General features: G+C 40.6%; 1 protein-coding gene across 18 annotated transcripts in view; it reads right to left on the reverse strand.

Annotated features, from left to right (window-relative positions):
• Positions 1–16869, reverse strand: part of PTPRS (protein tyrosine phosphatase receptor type S) — a 565376-nt gene that overhangs the window by 333115 nt on the left and 215392 nt on the right. For all 18 annotated transcript variants that reach the window (XM_040322493.1, XM_040322436.1, XM_040322492.1 and 15 more), the window contains one exon: positions 4252–4521. In XM_040322493.1, coding sequence (XP_040178427.1) covers positions 4252–4521 — 270 coding nt within the window. The remainder of the gene's footprint in view (positions 1–4251; positions 4522–16869) is intronic.

The raw sequence follows: 16869 nt of genomic DNA on the forward strand, positions 1-16869 counted from the left end.
GCAAGCTGCCCACCCCACCTAGAGACAGGGAGGGAAGGCTACATACAGTGGCAGGATTTGGGTGCCGGCGTGATCGGCTTACGCACCCAGGGACAGATTAGACCACCAGCTGGGCCTTTGATGGCCTGGGAGGGTTGCCCATAAATAATACACACACGTAGTTTGTATGAATATTCTGTAGGTGTATGCACACATGCCTTTGGAGGAAACCGGAGTACCCGGAGGAGACCCACGCAGACACAGGAAGTGACAATGCAAGCTCCAGGCAGATTGGTGTCAGTGTCCGATTTGAACCATGACTCACTTGCTGCCAAGTAATGGAGTTAACCACTACATCACCGTGTGCATAAAACCATTCTGAAACAGACCTATATGAGGCCCTGGACCAGCTGGTCCGCTAGCCTAATAACCTCTGAGAAAAGTCGGTGCTCCTCCACTGTCTGGTGCAAAATGCTCACTCCGTGAGTGACTGAGACCCAAGTAGCGGCCACAATAGGCCGCAAGTCAGACCCCAGCATGGTAAACATGGAAAGGGTCAATACTTCGGATCTGCTATCAGTCAGATCCATACAAGCGGGGCCTCCCGCAATAGGGAGAATGGTCACCTTTACATGACACCTGGAGGGCCCACCACCGGAGAAGATGCCCACCTCTTGAAAGGGCTCTCCTCAAAGGGGCACTGAACTGCCTAGCGGTGAGGGACTACAAAAGCCCTCTGCGGCTTTTCTCATTCTGCATCTAAGAAATTATCAAAGAAGGGCACAGAAGGAAAAAACCTACACAGAACAGTCTGAATTGTGAACCAAAAAAGACCGAGCCCTCGGCGGAAACCCAGCTGCACTATCCAGCTGAAGAGAGTCCCGTACAGCAGTGAGAAGCGCACCCATAATGCCTTATCCTCTACCGACCCAGGTATCCGGCCCACGGCTCCATAACAGAGCATTCCCCAGGGGATAACGGGGGGAGGGGGCACTCTTTTAACCCCCGCATGTCCGCAGTCCGTCCCCACCCTGGCACAAAAGTGTCCAGGACCAATAATAAAAACTCTGTGGGAATCCCAGGTGCTGCTGCCATCACCAGCATGTTGAGGAAGGACCCAGATACTGACTCCATAGCTTAAGAACATTTGCATAATGTGTATAACATGTAAAAAAACTCCCAGGGCCCAGTTCAGACTGAACAGAAAAAAAACAACACTCCTGCTGCGCTGACCGCAGAGGGTTACCCAGGGGACTCACCACACCGGAGGAGACTGCTCAGCGCCGATGCCGGTGTCCCACACACCGCTGAGTGCATGAGGAGAAAACAGTGAGGTAAGCTGGTAGCCGTGGGGTGCTGTGTGAGAAGGTATGAATCAACACTAGAGGCCGAGGACTCAGGCAAGATGGCCACCGAGCACATCATATGGAGGCCGACGCCACCACAGGAAAATGCCCGACTGCCATAATATGCTGTATCATGGCGCGGCTACAACAAAATGGCCGCCAATGGGATTTACAAAAAAATTACGGCGGCAAACCCAGAACTTTTAAAAGTGAAAACCTAGAAAGGCTGCCCAGCACCCCAAAACATCCAGAAAAGCGGACCCCAGCAGTAAGATACACATAGGCCAGGCGCACAGTCCCCTCAACCAGGTTCCCCCCCCCCCCCCCACCCCGACAGAAATGTAAAACAGCAGAGGAAAAAAGGGAGCAGGGTAGGGAGGATACCCAAATACCAGGAATGCTCAGCTGTACCACCCCCCCTAAGAGGGAGGGACTGTACTTACCCGTCCACGCAACGACTCACTGGCGCATTCCAGACAGGCATACAACCGCAATGGAGGTAGTCCACTGTGAGTGAGACAACACCGCAGCCCAGTCATGTGCGGACCTTGGAGCAAAATTCACTGGCCGCCCCAGGAGTCATGGGGCATGTCGTGGCAGACCCAGCCTCTTTGCAAAGGTGTGCTCACGCTCGCTGGCCGAACTGAGAAGACTACAAGGATCTATAATATCCAGCCTGTCTCTCAGCCGACAGTTGATAGAGGTCAAAAAGACAAAATAAAATAAAATCTTTTCCTCAGGCCGCGGGGCCCGAAGGGAGCCATACGTCCTACTCCTTTGCTAGGCAGAACGAAATTGAGGCTGCATGCTGCAGTGAGGAGGGTTATGTCTGGAGGGACCGGGCGGGGCTGTTCAACTCTGTTAATGTAACATGTATTTAATTATCTAACATGTTTCTGCCTAGTCCTCTCCTGTAAACAGGGAACATAACCCACTTGTCAAGATTTAAGGAGCTGTGTCCATCCATGGACGATAAGAGAAAATAAGACATCAAACATTCAATATTCTGCAAAAGCAGTGCTCTTCAACTACAAGGTACCCTCCCTGTGATGTTCACTCAGTTACAGATATACTATATAAACTCCAAGGTGTTCTAGTAGATATGTTTTATTGTAAACATGTGTCCAGACTAGGCATTATGAAGAAATTCATCTTCAAAATTCACAATAGAAGCACTGAAATCTTAGATCTTTTCCCATTACAAAATCTCAACAGAGTCTCTTATGACAGAGTCTCTTTAACCACTTTAGGCAGCTAAATGCCCAGGCCAGGTTTTGCGATTCGGCACTGCGTCGCTTTAACAGACAATTGCGCGGTCGTGCGACGTGGCTCCCAAACAAAATTGGCGTCCTTTTTTCCCCACAAATAGAGCTTTCGTTTGGTGGTATTTGATCACCTCTGCGGTTTTTATTTTTTGCTCTATAAACAAAAATAGAGCGACAATTTTGAAAAAAATGCAATATTTTTTACTTTTTGCTATAATAAATATCCCCCAAAAACATATAAAAAAAAAATGTTTTTTTCCTCAGTTTAGGTCGATACGTATTCTTCTACCTACTTTTGGTAAAAAAAATCGCAATAAGCGTTTATCGATTGGTTTGCGCAAAATGTATAGCGTTTACAAAATAGGGGATAGTTTTATTGCATTTTTATTAATTATTTTTTTTTTACTACTATTGGTGGCGATCAGCGTTTTTTTTCATGACTGCGACATTATGGCGGACACTTCGGACAATTTTGACACATTTTTGGGACCATTGTCATTTTCACAGCAAAAAATGCATTTAAATTGCATTGTTTATTGTGAAAATGACAGTTGCAGTTTGGGAGTTAACCACAGGGGGCGCTGTAGGAGTTAGGGTTCACCTAGTGTGTGTTTACAACTGTAGGGGGGTGTGGCTTTAGGACTGACATCATCGATCGAGTCTCCCTTATATAAAGGATCACTCGATCGATACGCCGCCACAGTGAAGCACGGGGAAGCCGTGTTTACATACGGCTCTCCCCGTTCTTCAGCTCCGGGGAGCGATCGCGACGTCCCGGATCGCTCCCCGAGGGAATCCACCCGCCGCACGCAGTGGCGGGGGTCCCGATCGGACCCCCCACCCGCTAGAAGGCAAGGACGTATATATACGCCCTTCTGCCTGTACGTGCCATTCTGTGGACGTATATAGTCGTGCGGCGGGCGTTAAGGGGTTAAAGGCTCCTTTAGACCTATTGGATTGTCCAGACAGAAATTAAATTACTGCCCATGCTCAGGAAGAGACATACCAGCACATCAAAAAAAAAATACTAAAGTGTAGTCACAGTGAGCCTCAAAACTACTGCTGAGAAAATCTCAAGTTCTTTTAGCATCTTAAAGATCTGAACAAAGCGTATGGCAGGGATGCATAAGTGGCATTTAGCAGCTCAATCATGCTACAAATGAGTTTGCAATTTGTAACTGCACAGTTGGAATAAATTACTCCTTATAGTGTGAGCTATGCATATACTGTATGTATAGACTTTACTGTAAATTGCTGTTCTGGCATTTGAGAGATGAATGAAGGGGCAGGTATAGGCATCAGGAAAGGCAGAGCTGAATCTTGACTTGAGTTAAGGCCCTGGCTGTATCCAAGGGAGCTCCACAGGACAGAGATCAATCTGAAGACAGGCTATGCTATGTTAATAAAGTAACAGCATACATGTTATCTTAGAACATTCAGGCCAGGTCAGGTTCACTTTAAAAAGTTTTTGTGAATTAAAAATAGCAAACACTAAATACTTACTTAAAACCTAGAAGAAAAATAGCTAAAGGGTGCATGAACCAAAGCTGACAACCTAATACAGCATAAGAAATACTTCTGATATATTTTTGTATATATCATATAACATAGTATACATTTCCAGTACCCGTCCATAGCTGAATAAAGAAAGCTATACTCACATTTAACAGTGATCTGAGCTACCGACTCAATAACCCCAAGACTTGACATAGCGACACAGGTGTAGTTAGCAGACTCCTTGACGTTGGTAAGTTCCAGAACATTACGCCCCACAGGCATGTCATCTTCTGGGGTTAAATCTTCAGTGCCCATCATCCATTTCACATAGGGCATGGGTGAACCAACCGCAACGCAAGTTATATTTACATTACCTCCAGGCATAATTTCATGGCTCATAGGTAAAATGGAGAAACGTGGAGCTACACGACGAACTGCAGATAAAATGAAGAAGGATACAGAATAATGACTTAAATAAAAAGAAAGAATATTATAGAAAACATATTATGAAATAAAAAAAAAATATATATATATATATTAATGTAAACACTTTGAAATAAAATTAAAAAAAATACTACACAAACAAAAAGTGAGAATATAGAAACATGAAGCCATTATTCATACCAAAAGGGTTCCATATATCAGGAGTACACCCATCACAGCACATATAATACACAAAAATTTATTAGGAATTTCTCATCTTTATCAACAGGTATGGGGTGTCACAAAACTAAATAAAGTAACCAGATGTATCCATATCTACTTTATTATGCCAGCATTATCAACAACAAATACATCAGAGTTTAAATATACCCCTTCAATTAACAAGATTGATAATAGAAATCATTTCATGTCAATTGGATTTGACTCTTACTACCATTTCGGATAGTCAAAAAAATAGCCAAATCATGCTTATATTAGTACATGTAACTAATACTTTGGTGTACCACATACCAGCTGCAGAAATGAGAAACTCTAATGAAATTTTTGTGGTTTTGGGGTGTAAAAACCCTAACAAAGCCTCTTTAGAATCTGACGCGGTTTCATCGATAAATGCAGCTTTCAGAAACACAAACATCATGCAAAAGAAGTATAATTTACTTAAAAAAATTTAATAAAATAAAAAAACAGGGAAAAGAAACGACAAAAAAGGGAAGGGAGGGAAAAGACAGAAAATGCAGAGGAGTATAACATAAGGGCAACTAGCAAATGCCCGCAGTAATAGTGGATGTAGAAAAAGGCATCAGGGGATTAAGGGCAGGGAACCCACTTAGTGCATTAAGCTACAGCATTTGTGACTAAATGTGTTTCAACACATGGAGGCCTCCAACCTTGATGATATATAAAAAAGGTTTTTCATTGTAAAACAAAGTGATGGATTAATGCTGATAGTAACAGTGACATGTTCTGTGCATCCCCCTTGCTGATAGGTGGATGCAGTTTTCAGATCTCGCGAGTTAGAACATGGATCAAGGGGTTGACGCAGCCCCTTTTTTTGTGACTCTGTTCCTGGTGAAGACAATTACGTACATTTTTTGAGGTCACTCAATAAACCTGCTTTGACTGTACAAATTAATAATTAATTATTACAGACTTGGCAAACAGTATACATATTGTCTTGAAAGTTGCTTAAATAAAAAAAAATGATTTTTTTTTATTATTATTATTATTATTATTATTTGAAAATCAAAATGTAAGTTCAAATAATGATTAGAAATCATTATAAACACATTACAATAACATATAGGGATGTCATTAAAGGTGATACTTTTGTACTTTTGCTAGTATTTCCTGTTCCAAAGAACAGAGTCACAGAGGCCCCACCAAATCCTCAGGCACACCGACATACAATGAAGAACAGTTAAAAGAAAGAAAAAAGAGAAAAAGAAAAGGAGCATGCCGACAATAATACAGGGGGGTGCAAGTCTTTTGATGGGGCCAACATATAACTGAGTGCAGAGAGTAGAAAGGATAAAACAGCTGACAAACACCGGTCAGCAAACACATTTGCAGACAAACAGCAGCATGTGATGCATACACTGCGTTGTCATGAGAGCAACATAATATATATTTTTTAAAGATCTGAATAAAAATTGAGTTTTAAAATATGAATTGGTTAAAAATAGAAAATATCAGAGTTTGAATGAGAGAAAAAAATGACAGTACTTTGGAGATTTGGATCTGTTATTCTAAGTATATGGAAAATGAAGAAAAGCACTCACAGAGCATAATGCCTAATACATTCTATCCAATTTGATTTTAAAATCTGAATAAAACTAAATTTAGTTATATCGAAAGCCAAAACCCAAGTACTGCTGACCAGTAAAAAAGTATAATAGAATAAAAAAGTTTACATTTTAGAATAAAGTGAACTCCTTCTGTGTAGGGGGATCTGTTCTGATAACAACTGTCCAAGAGAGGATCTTCACTCACTTTGGCGAAAACCCTCTCATCTAAAGCGAAAATACCCACCCATCCTTTCCAGCCAAGGAAGCTGCCATCTTAGCTTCTGTTTGATCTCCAACTGCCATGATGGTGCATTTGTGATCAGTTAAGACAGCAGCCATTTGATGGTTTGACAGTTTGTTTGAGTGCACATACATATGTGATAGTTAGCATTGCCGGCATGCTGAGAATGGTCCTTTTTTTTTTAAAACTGTTAAATTGATGAGAATTCATGTGAATTTGGTTCTGCAAATTAATGTTGTGTATCTGGGACAGAAAGTGATTGAAAATCTCCTGAATCAATCACAGCAAAAACAAACTAAAATTTCCTACAGATACACTTTAATTAAAGGGGCATGGCTGACTGAATTGGGGAAGGTGTTTAACTGGTATGTAATTAACTTAATAAATAAAAACATGCATTTCCTACATAGTATAATATTTTCTCAGAGGATACAAATGCATCATAAGCAGCCTTGCATTGATGATGTGGTGTAAACAATATTTACCAATTGAAGTAAAATTTAGAGATGAACTGCAGTCTGCAATTCTGTACTTGCCAAATATGCTGCAGAAATCTCCCTCCACCGAGTCTGGCTGCAACCATTTTAACTGTGGGCAGCTGCGGTCTGTACACTTCCTGGATTTACACAGAGGCACACCTTCAGCTCTGCAGTCCTGCAACTCTCATCGGCCCTCTTCTGACTCACCCCCCTCCCTTCCTGGTAAACTGTCTCCAGAGTGAGAGATGGAGCTGTGCATGATGTCATAAGTCTAGGCTTTTTACCAGACAAGAAAAAATAATGGATTGTATAAAAGTTTTATTGGCAGAAAAAAAATGTTTTACTATCCAAAGTTAAAACAACAAGAGCAGAAGATTTAATAGGCTTCACAATGCTTCACAATGCCCCGCTGTGCTTTTGCTAATGCACATCTAACCCACGGTTTTCATGTGGGTTAGCTGTGTTTTCCCATAGACTTCTATGAAGTCTTGCAATTTTGGTGCAGTTTCAGAAAGAGCACCAAAACTCCTGCATGCAGAACATCATAGAAGTCTATGGTAAAGTGCAGCTAACCTGCACGAAACCTGAGGGTTAGCTGCACTTTGACCAAAGTGCAATGGGGCCGCTCCGGGGCAGTGTTAAGCTTAACAGCTTAGTTCTCATCTGTCCCAGAATCTACTAAGCTCCTGCCTTTCAGTATGGAACCCCAAGTTTAAAATAACATCAGAGCCTCACAGTGATTCTACAGTGCTAAACACTTGTATGGCACTGTAGAATCACTATGAGGCTCTGATGTTGACTGGGGACACCGTGTGCTTATTAGAATTTGCATCCTGATACTTCTAAGTAACATTCAAAAAAATGCACCTAACCACAGATATACTCAAACGTGGTTATATACATGAATATGTCCATAAGTTTGACACTCACTGCAACCTTTATCATTCTACTACTTGAAAGATCAAAAGTTTCATATGAACCTGATTTCAAGAGATAACAAACAACAAAACTGACTACCACCAATCGAAATTCTGTACACCTACCTGTCTACTGTTTGGCTGCTACCAGAACAGTGGTTAATACTATGGTCATTGTGTAACCATTATGTCATTGGCAGAGGACATATGTAAACAAAGTACCATTACTTACCTAACACAGGTTTTAATGATAAAAAATTACCATTATGTCTAGGACAAAGATTCCGTTGCTTGCAGAATAAAAATTTGTCTGTTAAATAACTCCATTAAGAATCATTAATTTTAACATGCATATATCATGCCTCCTATTGGTTTTCAGCAAAAAAATAATAATCTGTATTCTTTACATCTAAAACATCAATATACAGTATATACTGTACAGATATGCAATTTTTTTTTGTATCCCATATTCTTAAAACTTGTCATTCAATTTTTCCTACAAGTGCGATTTAACATACATTCAGCATGATATGGCTGAGCACTGAAATCTGCTCTCATGATGTCCTGTGCATGCAAAATTTGGTATAATCGCGTTACCTTTTACTGGCTGGCAGACCTATTTGCATTTAAACGTGAGCTCTTGATGAGTTTCAGCAAAAATTACAGATGCTTTTTAATTTGTGAAGCTTACACAGGGATAGGGACCACTCTACTTCCCCCACCTCCAGGGGAAATTGTTGATCAAATTCACCAGACCTAGTATGTCTCTTCATTCCTGGACATGAAGCAATATCACAGAGGCTTACAGAATTTCCTAGTCCCTGTGATTTATGAAATATGTTTTCGGAAGCATTTTCTGGAGAACCTCAGCTGTATGACTGGATGGTTGGCCAGCAAAGGCTGATGCATAAGGTCTCATGCACACTACATGTTCTTGATGTTTATTTCTCCTACAGGAGTTCAGCAGCAGCAAAAATGCTCCTCCTCTTCTCTGGTCCACCGCTGCCGCTCCTGGCTCCAACCCCCCACCACCACCAAGAGTGCTACCATAGCAAGCTGCTTGCTATGAAGGGCACTCATGTGGGCTTTCTCCCGAGCCTCCCTGTCTGTGTCTATTGACTGCATGCAAAAGGTTTTTTGCCTTCCTATAGAAGCACTTTAATAAATGTGCTTGGCTGAATAAAGCATTCTCCACCGATTTGTTACCATACATTCATAATACAAAAATGGTCAATTCACATTTTTAAAACATGTACAGACCTCAGATGCACAAAAATAATATATTTGAGAATAATAAACATATTATATTATATAGAGCTAAATGGGAAATCAACATTTACAGTTGTCACAAGTACAAGAGGTGAGGGGCAATCTTCCCATGAGACAGTTGTTTTGGTGATAAAGGAGTCCCACGACTTTCTATTGCTTCTGAAGGACAGGAAGTGAAGGAAAACCTCCCAAGGGGGACACAGAAAAAAAGAGACCTTAGGCACATAATCAAACTGGTACCAATATCCTACATAAAAAGTTATATGTACTGCATCTAAATTATACAGACATAAAGTCCATATAGCTGAAATTCATACAAGCAGCTTGTATGGCCACTTCTTCCCTGCCTAGTGAAAGATGCAAAAGTGTCATTCAGTAGGCAGCAGCAGGCCACCATGTAAACAACCATGCTTAACCGGATGGTTTATACACTGTTTACATCAGCCTCAAAGGAGTCACTTATGTGGCAGAGGCACATGAGCAGAATAATTTTGGCCTTCACTTACTGATTCATTAACATGTTTATATGTCGGCCCTGGGCAGTAGGTCCATTACGCTGTACGTATATAATGTTTTTATGCTTACAGTGTAAAAATACATCTAACAGATTGTTCTGGTTTTGGTTTATGCAGCTAAACACTGCAGATTCAAATGGACCAGGGTGCATGGGCCCATAATATAGAAAACGCAATTACGGATCCACAGTGCAACAAATTGTAAACTTGTGTGCATGAGCTCTTAACCTTTCAAAATTCTATACAACATTTAACATGCCGTTAGATACACTTTAACAAATATAACACTTAGATTCCTTTCACACTGAAGGCGCTTTTCAGACATTTTAGTGCTAATAATAGAGCATATAAATCGCCTGAAATGTGCCTCTCAAGCATCCCCAGTGTGAAAGCCTGAGAACTTTCACACTGGGGCAGTGTGCTTGCAGGACAGAAAAAAAAAGTCCTGCAAGCAACAAGCTTGGGGCGGTGCGGAAGCGATGTTTGCACTGCTCCTAAACCGACCCTGCCATTGAAATCAATGGGCAGCGGTGCTTTTCAGGTGCTTTTAACCCCTTGTTAACCCCTAAAGTATACTAAAGAAAAATGTAATGCACACAAACACAATAATATTATCCAACTTAGTAAAAATGTAAAATATGAGGTTGCATTAAGTAAATACATACTGAAATGTCAAGCCTTAAAACTGTGCATGCCCATGAATTAACGAAAAACTTTGGTACTCTAAATGGTACATCACTTTAAAAAAACTTTACAGATCATCAATTTAAAGTTAACTGTAATTGATGACTTTAGAACTATTGCTTGCACACCAGAATGTGCAGGGATGCATATTATGCGTATTTCAATTGTCATTTTCTTTTGTAGGCTCATTCAACATGCACATTTGGACTACTTTAAAACTTTTTGTTTTTATTTGTGGTACTTTACATTTTTTTTTTTTACTTTTTTTTGCTTAACTTGCATAATGGACGTGACTGGTGACATCAGAGCTCATAGATCCTCAACCATCACCTCTTGACCCTAATTAAGCACAGATCGTGATTTATCAACTTCTTCCCCAGCCACAGCTGGGAATGACAGCGCTGACACTGGAAATTATAAAAATGCTTGATGCTTCCAGCTTCATTCACTGAAAGCATACTAAACAAGTGGATGTTCGCTAGTCTCTTTCTGTTCTACTTGTTAAGACCTGCCATACCCGTTATGGGCATGCAGGGCAGTGGAGCCTGGAAAATAATGGCAGAGGTAGTTGGGTGTTACCTTCTGGAATGTGTGTAAATGATTACTTTCAACAGAAAGATGACAGTAGGCTTAAAAAATGGAAGAATGTGTTTAAAACTTTGTGTTGCTGCTAACATAAGCCTTAGGTCAGTGGCAGCAAGTGAACAAAAAACATCCCTCTATAGTCTGTACTAGCCTGAAACCAACGCACCAAGTGTAGTTCTTCCTTGATCTCTCCTCACTCTGCTATCTGCAAAAATCACTGATAGAACTGTAAGCCGAAACCTTTGACTCCTAGGTAACAGCCTGCCCCCCTCCAGAAGGGGACTTATAGACTCAGTTCTGTGTTTTTCTCTATGGGCCTGTTAAAGAGGGTGTGTACCTTCCCTCCAATCAGCTATCATATTTCACAGAGCTCTGTGCTCTAGATCTGCAGTGTGTGTGTGTGATTTCAGACCCCTGTCCCTGTCCCCTGAGAGAATATGTAAAATGTGTGCTTTGGAAGACTGCAGAGGATACAAGACTGCAAATAAAGGGGTACAACTTATGTAGGAGGATTTGTTTCATCTGTTCATTGTGTATCACCAGAAGCTTGTCACTTCACTGGGTTTACAACCACTTTAAAGGGTCACTAAAGGAAAAAAAATGTTTTGCTGAAATGACTGTTTATTGGGTATAGAAACATAAAAGTTAACTGATTCCTTTTAAAAATTAATAAAAATTGAATTTAATCTATCATATAATGTGCCTCTAGTTTCACTTTTGTTTTTAAGGTACATACATGAAGTTCCGGGTGAGAGGTGAGTCGGGAAGACTCACAGAACAAAAACAAACAAATCCAGGGCAGTGTTTTGTTTTTAAAATGAATCTGATTGGTTCTGGGAAGTTTTAGACACACAGTAATGACAGCTTAGACCACCGTGAAAATCTCCCAGTACCATGGTTATAAGGAAACAGGCAACCAGGAAGTGTGGAGATCACAGCAGAATTACAGCTACTTCAAAGCAAAAACGAACAATGAGGACATGAAACCAGTACTGCAGTAAGGTAAAGGAAGCTATTTAGTTAAAAAAAAAAATCCTTTAGTGACCCTTTAAGCAACACAAGATGAATTATATGTATTATAAGAACACAGGGGAGGGACTTGTCTCCCTAATGAACTCCAAGGCCCAGATTCTCGTAGAATTGCGTAAAACTGGGCGGGCGTAACGTATCTGATTTATGTTACGCCGCCGCAAGTTTTGCAGGCAAGTGCTTTATTCACAAAGCACTTGCCTGTAAAGTTGCGGCGGTGTAGCGTAAATCACCCAGCGCAAGCCCGCCTAATTCAAATTAGGCGGGTAGGGGGCGTGTAGCATTTAAATTAAGCGCGTTCCCGCACCGAACGTACTGCGCATGCGCCGTCTGTAAAATATCCCAGGGTGCATTGCTCCAAATGACGTCGCTAGGACGTTATTGGTCCAGCCCCATTCACGGACGACTTACGCAAACGACGTAAATTTATAAATTTCGACGCAGGAACGACGGCCATACTTAACATTAATTGCGCCTCATATACCCAGGGGCAACTTTATGCCGGGACAAGCTTAACGTAAACGTTGTAACTTTACTGCGTCGGCCGCGCGTACGTTCGGGAATTAGCTAGGTAATTTGCATACTCGACGGGGAAAACGACGGAGGCGACACCTAGCGGACAAAAAAAAAATTGCATTTAATATCCGACGGCGTAAGAGCCTTACGCCTGTCGTATCTAATGGATATCTAAGAATCAGTCGCATAGATACGACGGCCCAGATTAGGACTTACGACGGCGTACATGGCGTTGCGCCATCGTAAGCCCTTTGAGAATCTGGGCCCAAGCGTTTTTATGTCATAGTGATGTCCCATTTTCATAAAGTCCCAGTCCCCCCCAAAAAAAAATTATGTAAGGACATTTACCTGTCCACTTATCTAGCAATGTCCTTACCCGAGTTGATTATTCACTTTGGGTGCAGGCAATGGTATCTTAGGTAAGGGAAACCAGCAGTAAAGCCTTTTCGGCTTCACAACCGATTTCCTATTGCGCATGCCCAAGCTGTGCTGCACTTTGTGAATGATCCCGCAGTGTTCTGGGACCTATGATGTGTCCCAGAAGGCTGTGAGGGAAGAAAGGGGCAAACAGAAAATTAGAATGTCTAAAGGGAGCTGTAGCTGAGAGGCAGACTCGAACAGCATCTACTACATCCAGGCAATGGATCTTTTTAGGAGGTTGATAATGATAGATGATGATGATAGAAAAATGTGTAGCGCAATTTGTGTATCGCAAAAAAGGGTTCTTTTCAGGTTAAAGTGAAATGAAACCTGAAAAAAAAATTGACAGGTAGGATTTTTATGACAGAAAAATTGGTCTCTTTTGTCAAAAACCCTTCTGCCTTTTAGCATTTATGTACAGAGTTGCACATGTACATCTCTGTGTACATTTACAGCACCACTCTGTGCCATGATGATGTTACTAGGTGCAATGGTAGAAGTTCTATAGGGGAAAAGGTAAACCTGGAGACAAATCATGTCAGCTTATTCTTGAAGCCATAAGTTCATGTCTCCAGTTCCCCATCTACAACAAGGCCTTGAAACACCTCAGGGTAAGGAGCCCATTCTCTGGATTCCAGAAGTTGATGACTGAGGAAGTCTGCTTGTCAATTTTCCACATCTAGGATGTGCACGGTGGACAGGGCTAGAACGTGAAGTTTTGCCCAAGCCAGAATCAGATCCACTTATTTTTGAGCTTTTTGCCTGTGTGTTACCTTTCTAAGTATATGTTCTCCGGGAACCAATTAAGTGACTTTTGTTTCAAAGCTGATTCCGGTTAACGACATTGTACAACGCTTCCTTTCTGCCTGCTGTTAGCTGTTGCCCTGCCCAGACAAAGGCTGCAACCTGGGAGCCGTCCACAGGAAAGCACATCATCCCTTGCAGGGTGCTCTGGTAAACACTGGGTGGTTCTTTAGACTATGCACCTCAGCCTTCTTTTGGGCCTATATTCCCCTGGTGACACAGAGAGGTCCACTACATCCATGACAAAATCAGACTCCATTTATATGAAATGATATGATTTTTTTTTCCTGTAACTGGCTTTGAGTATACAAAATGACTGTTATATTTAGTATCTGATTTAGCAAGATAAACTTTAATCTTGTAGTGGCAAGATGTAGAGAGGGAAAAAATGCCCCAAATTGCTTTAAACCTACTGATAAGTAGGTGTCACTCCATTTATTTGATCTTTAATTTATTGCATACTATGTAGAACACAAAAGGTCGATGTGAACATCCCAAGGTCTACTGGAATTCTCACTAATCTATGGTGGATGGAAACAGAGCTAGCAAATGTGGCACAGGAAGATCTCATCATTGAAGTCCCTAAAAGATATAACAAGCCATCAAGTGACTGTGCATCAACAGACTTCACCTATAACTAAAACATAAACTTAGGGTAAATTTTACCTTTAATGCCAAAATCTTTAAAGCAAAGGCAAAAATACATATGAAGTACATATATTTTCTTTTTGTTATTGCAAACACACCAACTATCTGATTCAGTTGATTTTGTTTTGGTTGAAGGATAAGGCTGCTAACAGACATTTCCGTGAGAAAGAAACTGCCAATGGGGCCCCCTGTAGCTCTAAAATTAATCTACATATCAAAGGAGTAAAACAATTTAAATCCACTTTAGAGCTTTGAGGGACGGTTCAAACTGCTGCATGGTGCAAAATTGTATGTGATTCGCACCGCACTGCAGTGCAAATCAAATGCACACAGATAGTATGGCTGAAGTTGCATCACATTCGGGCTAAACTCGCACAGGACCCTTTTTTTTGGTCCGCACGAGGATTGGAACACCCATGCGATCTGATTCATGTCCGAACTGAAGTGTGAACCCAGCCTTAGTGGTGAAAAGACCATTGGATCGTCAAAGCATGTATACCATAGACTCGCAATAAGCCCAATGTTCTGGTCTTAGAAGATAACTTAATTTAGACATTGAAGTCTACACAGTTCAGCCATTACAATTATTGAAAAACCTATGTTAAGATCAGTATTGTCTTCAAATCAAGCAAGCTGTAAAAATACAAAAAATCTTTCTGAGTGTATTTTTTTAATAAAAATGTTATTGCTTTCTATAAATAAAAACTATTACCACAAGAAGTAGTTGGATTGGTTTTGTTTTACATGACCACTCCTCAATATTTAAAAATTGACTGCCTTTTTTGGGGGTTTGGCTGAGTTTAAGACTCTAGTCTAAGGTCAATGTTTTAGGTAAACTACCATCAACAGAAAAGACAGTGAGAGAGAGATTTCTAGAGGACTTATGGCATTTTTATGATATGTGAACTCACTAGGCCCTGTTTACCCCTTTCTTTTTTCAGGTATTTCACCTCTTTCACCACCTGGCACAGTAGCGTTGTTTGGTGGCTAGTCTGGACCCTTCTCTAATCCTAGGGGGGGGGGGGGGGGGGGGTCCTAGGCAGACATTTGTGGACCTGTGAGGGGATCTATCCAAGGCCCTATGCTGCACACATTTGGAGGATATGTTATCTATATAATTTTGCACATATATGTGGAAATACTCTCCAACCTTTTATTGTTTGCAAAGCAGCATGGTGAGGTTGGATGTTCTGGTCAGCCCCCCCCCCCCCTTTTTTTTCCTTTCTTCTTTCCCCAGTACCTTGGGCTATTAGGCAGTTGTGGAGTTTTATTTAAAAAAGGAGAGGGAGGGAAAATTATATACATGGATCTACAGCCTTTGTCTCATCCACACCAAAACAACAACTTTTTGGAACGTAAGCTAAAATCTTAAGAGACTCAAAATTCAGACAGAATCAAAATCCAAAGTTCATGCTATGTATAAAATAAAGCTTGAAATGTAACTTGCTGAAAACTTCACCCTGAACCCCCTTTAATGGTAAGTCATGTAATCTCTGCCAAAACACTGGGCACATGATTTGTGATATGGGGGAACGTCTTGGCTCAAGAGAGCTGTTGACTGATTATTTCTGTCTAAATGTCATAGCCCTTTAGTGTTCATATAAAGGGAAAGATAAGCTTTGACTAGGTGTTATTGTAATGTATGCGTCTTGCACCTTATTACCTATTTTTTACAGTAGTTATTTGACGTATATCTTTCAGACAGTATCTGAAGAAGAAAACTATAATAAGCCTTGTCAATCATTTTTTTTTACCTTCATTTAAATATTAATAGACAGTACACATTAGATACGTTTTGACTTAACAGTCTACTAAAATTGATTTGTAAGCAGGTTACACATTCGGCTATGACAGAACTTCTTTCCCTCTTTTTATTTTGTATTGTCCTTTGTTCTGAATATGGATTTTGTGACCTGTATTCTTTGTAATTAAAAGTATGCTCTGTGAGTACTCTTTACAATTAGATTAAATCCTCCGGTCAAACCTCAAACTTTCAAGCTCCGATTTAGAGAACAAAAATTATAAAATTATAATTAATATAAAATAAAATAAAATATAATGAAATGACCATCTGAAGCACTGACAGAATTTAGTAATTAAATTGCACTCCAACAGTCAGCAAGCGGTGGCTCCAGACAGGGTGGGGGAAGACAAATAATTTATCATTTTGGTGAGACAGGAGTTGTTCCATCTTATTCCAAAATGTAAAGGAAAGGGTTGTGAGGAGGGGTGCCAAAAATGTGCAGCCTCTACATTATAACTAAAGCTTAGATTACACCTGTTTGTGATTGCATACATTGCAAAAAAAGATTTGTAATCAATACTAGTACTTATATAGTCAACTAGACTAAAAACAGTGCATGTTAGCAGAGAAAAATAGTTTATACACTTAAGTTTAAACTTTACAAGGTGTAATCTAATCTATTTTTTCCAATGCAAACACACAG

Source organism: Rana temporaria, chromosome 1, assembly GCF_905171775.1.
Source record: "Rana temporaria chromosome 1, aRanTem1.1, whole genome shotgun sequence".
Lineage (NCBI taxonomy): Eukaryota > Metazoa > Chordata > Amphibia > Anura > Ranidae > Rana > Rana temporaria.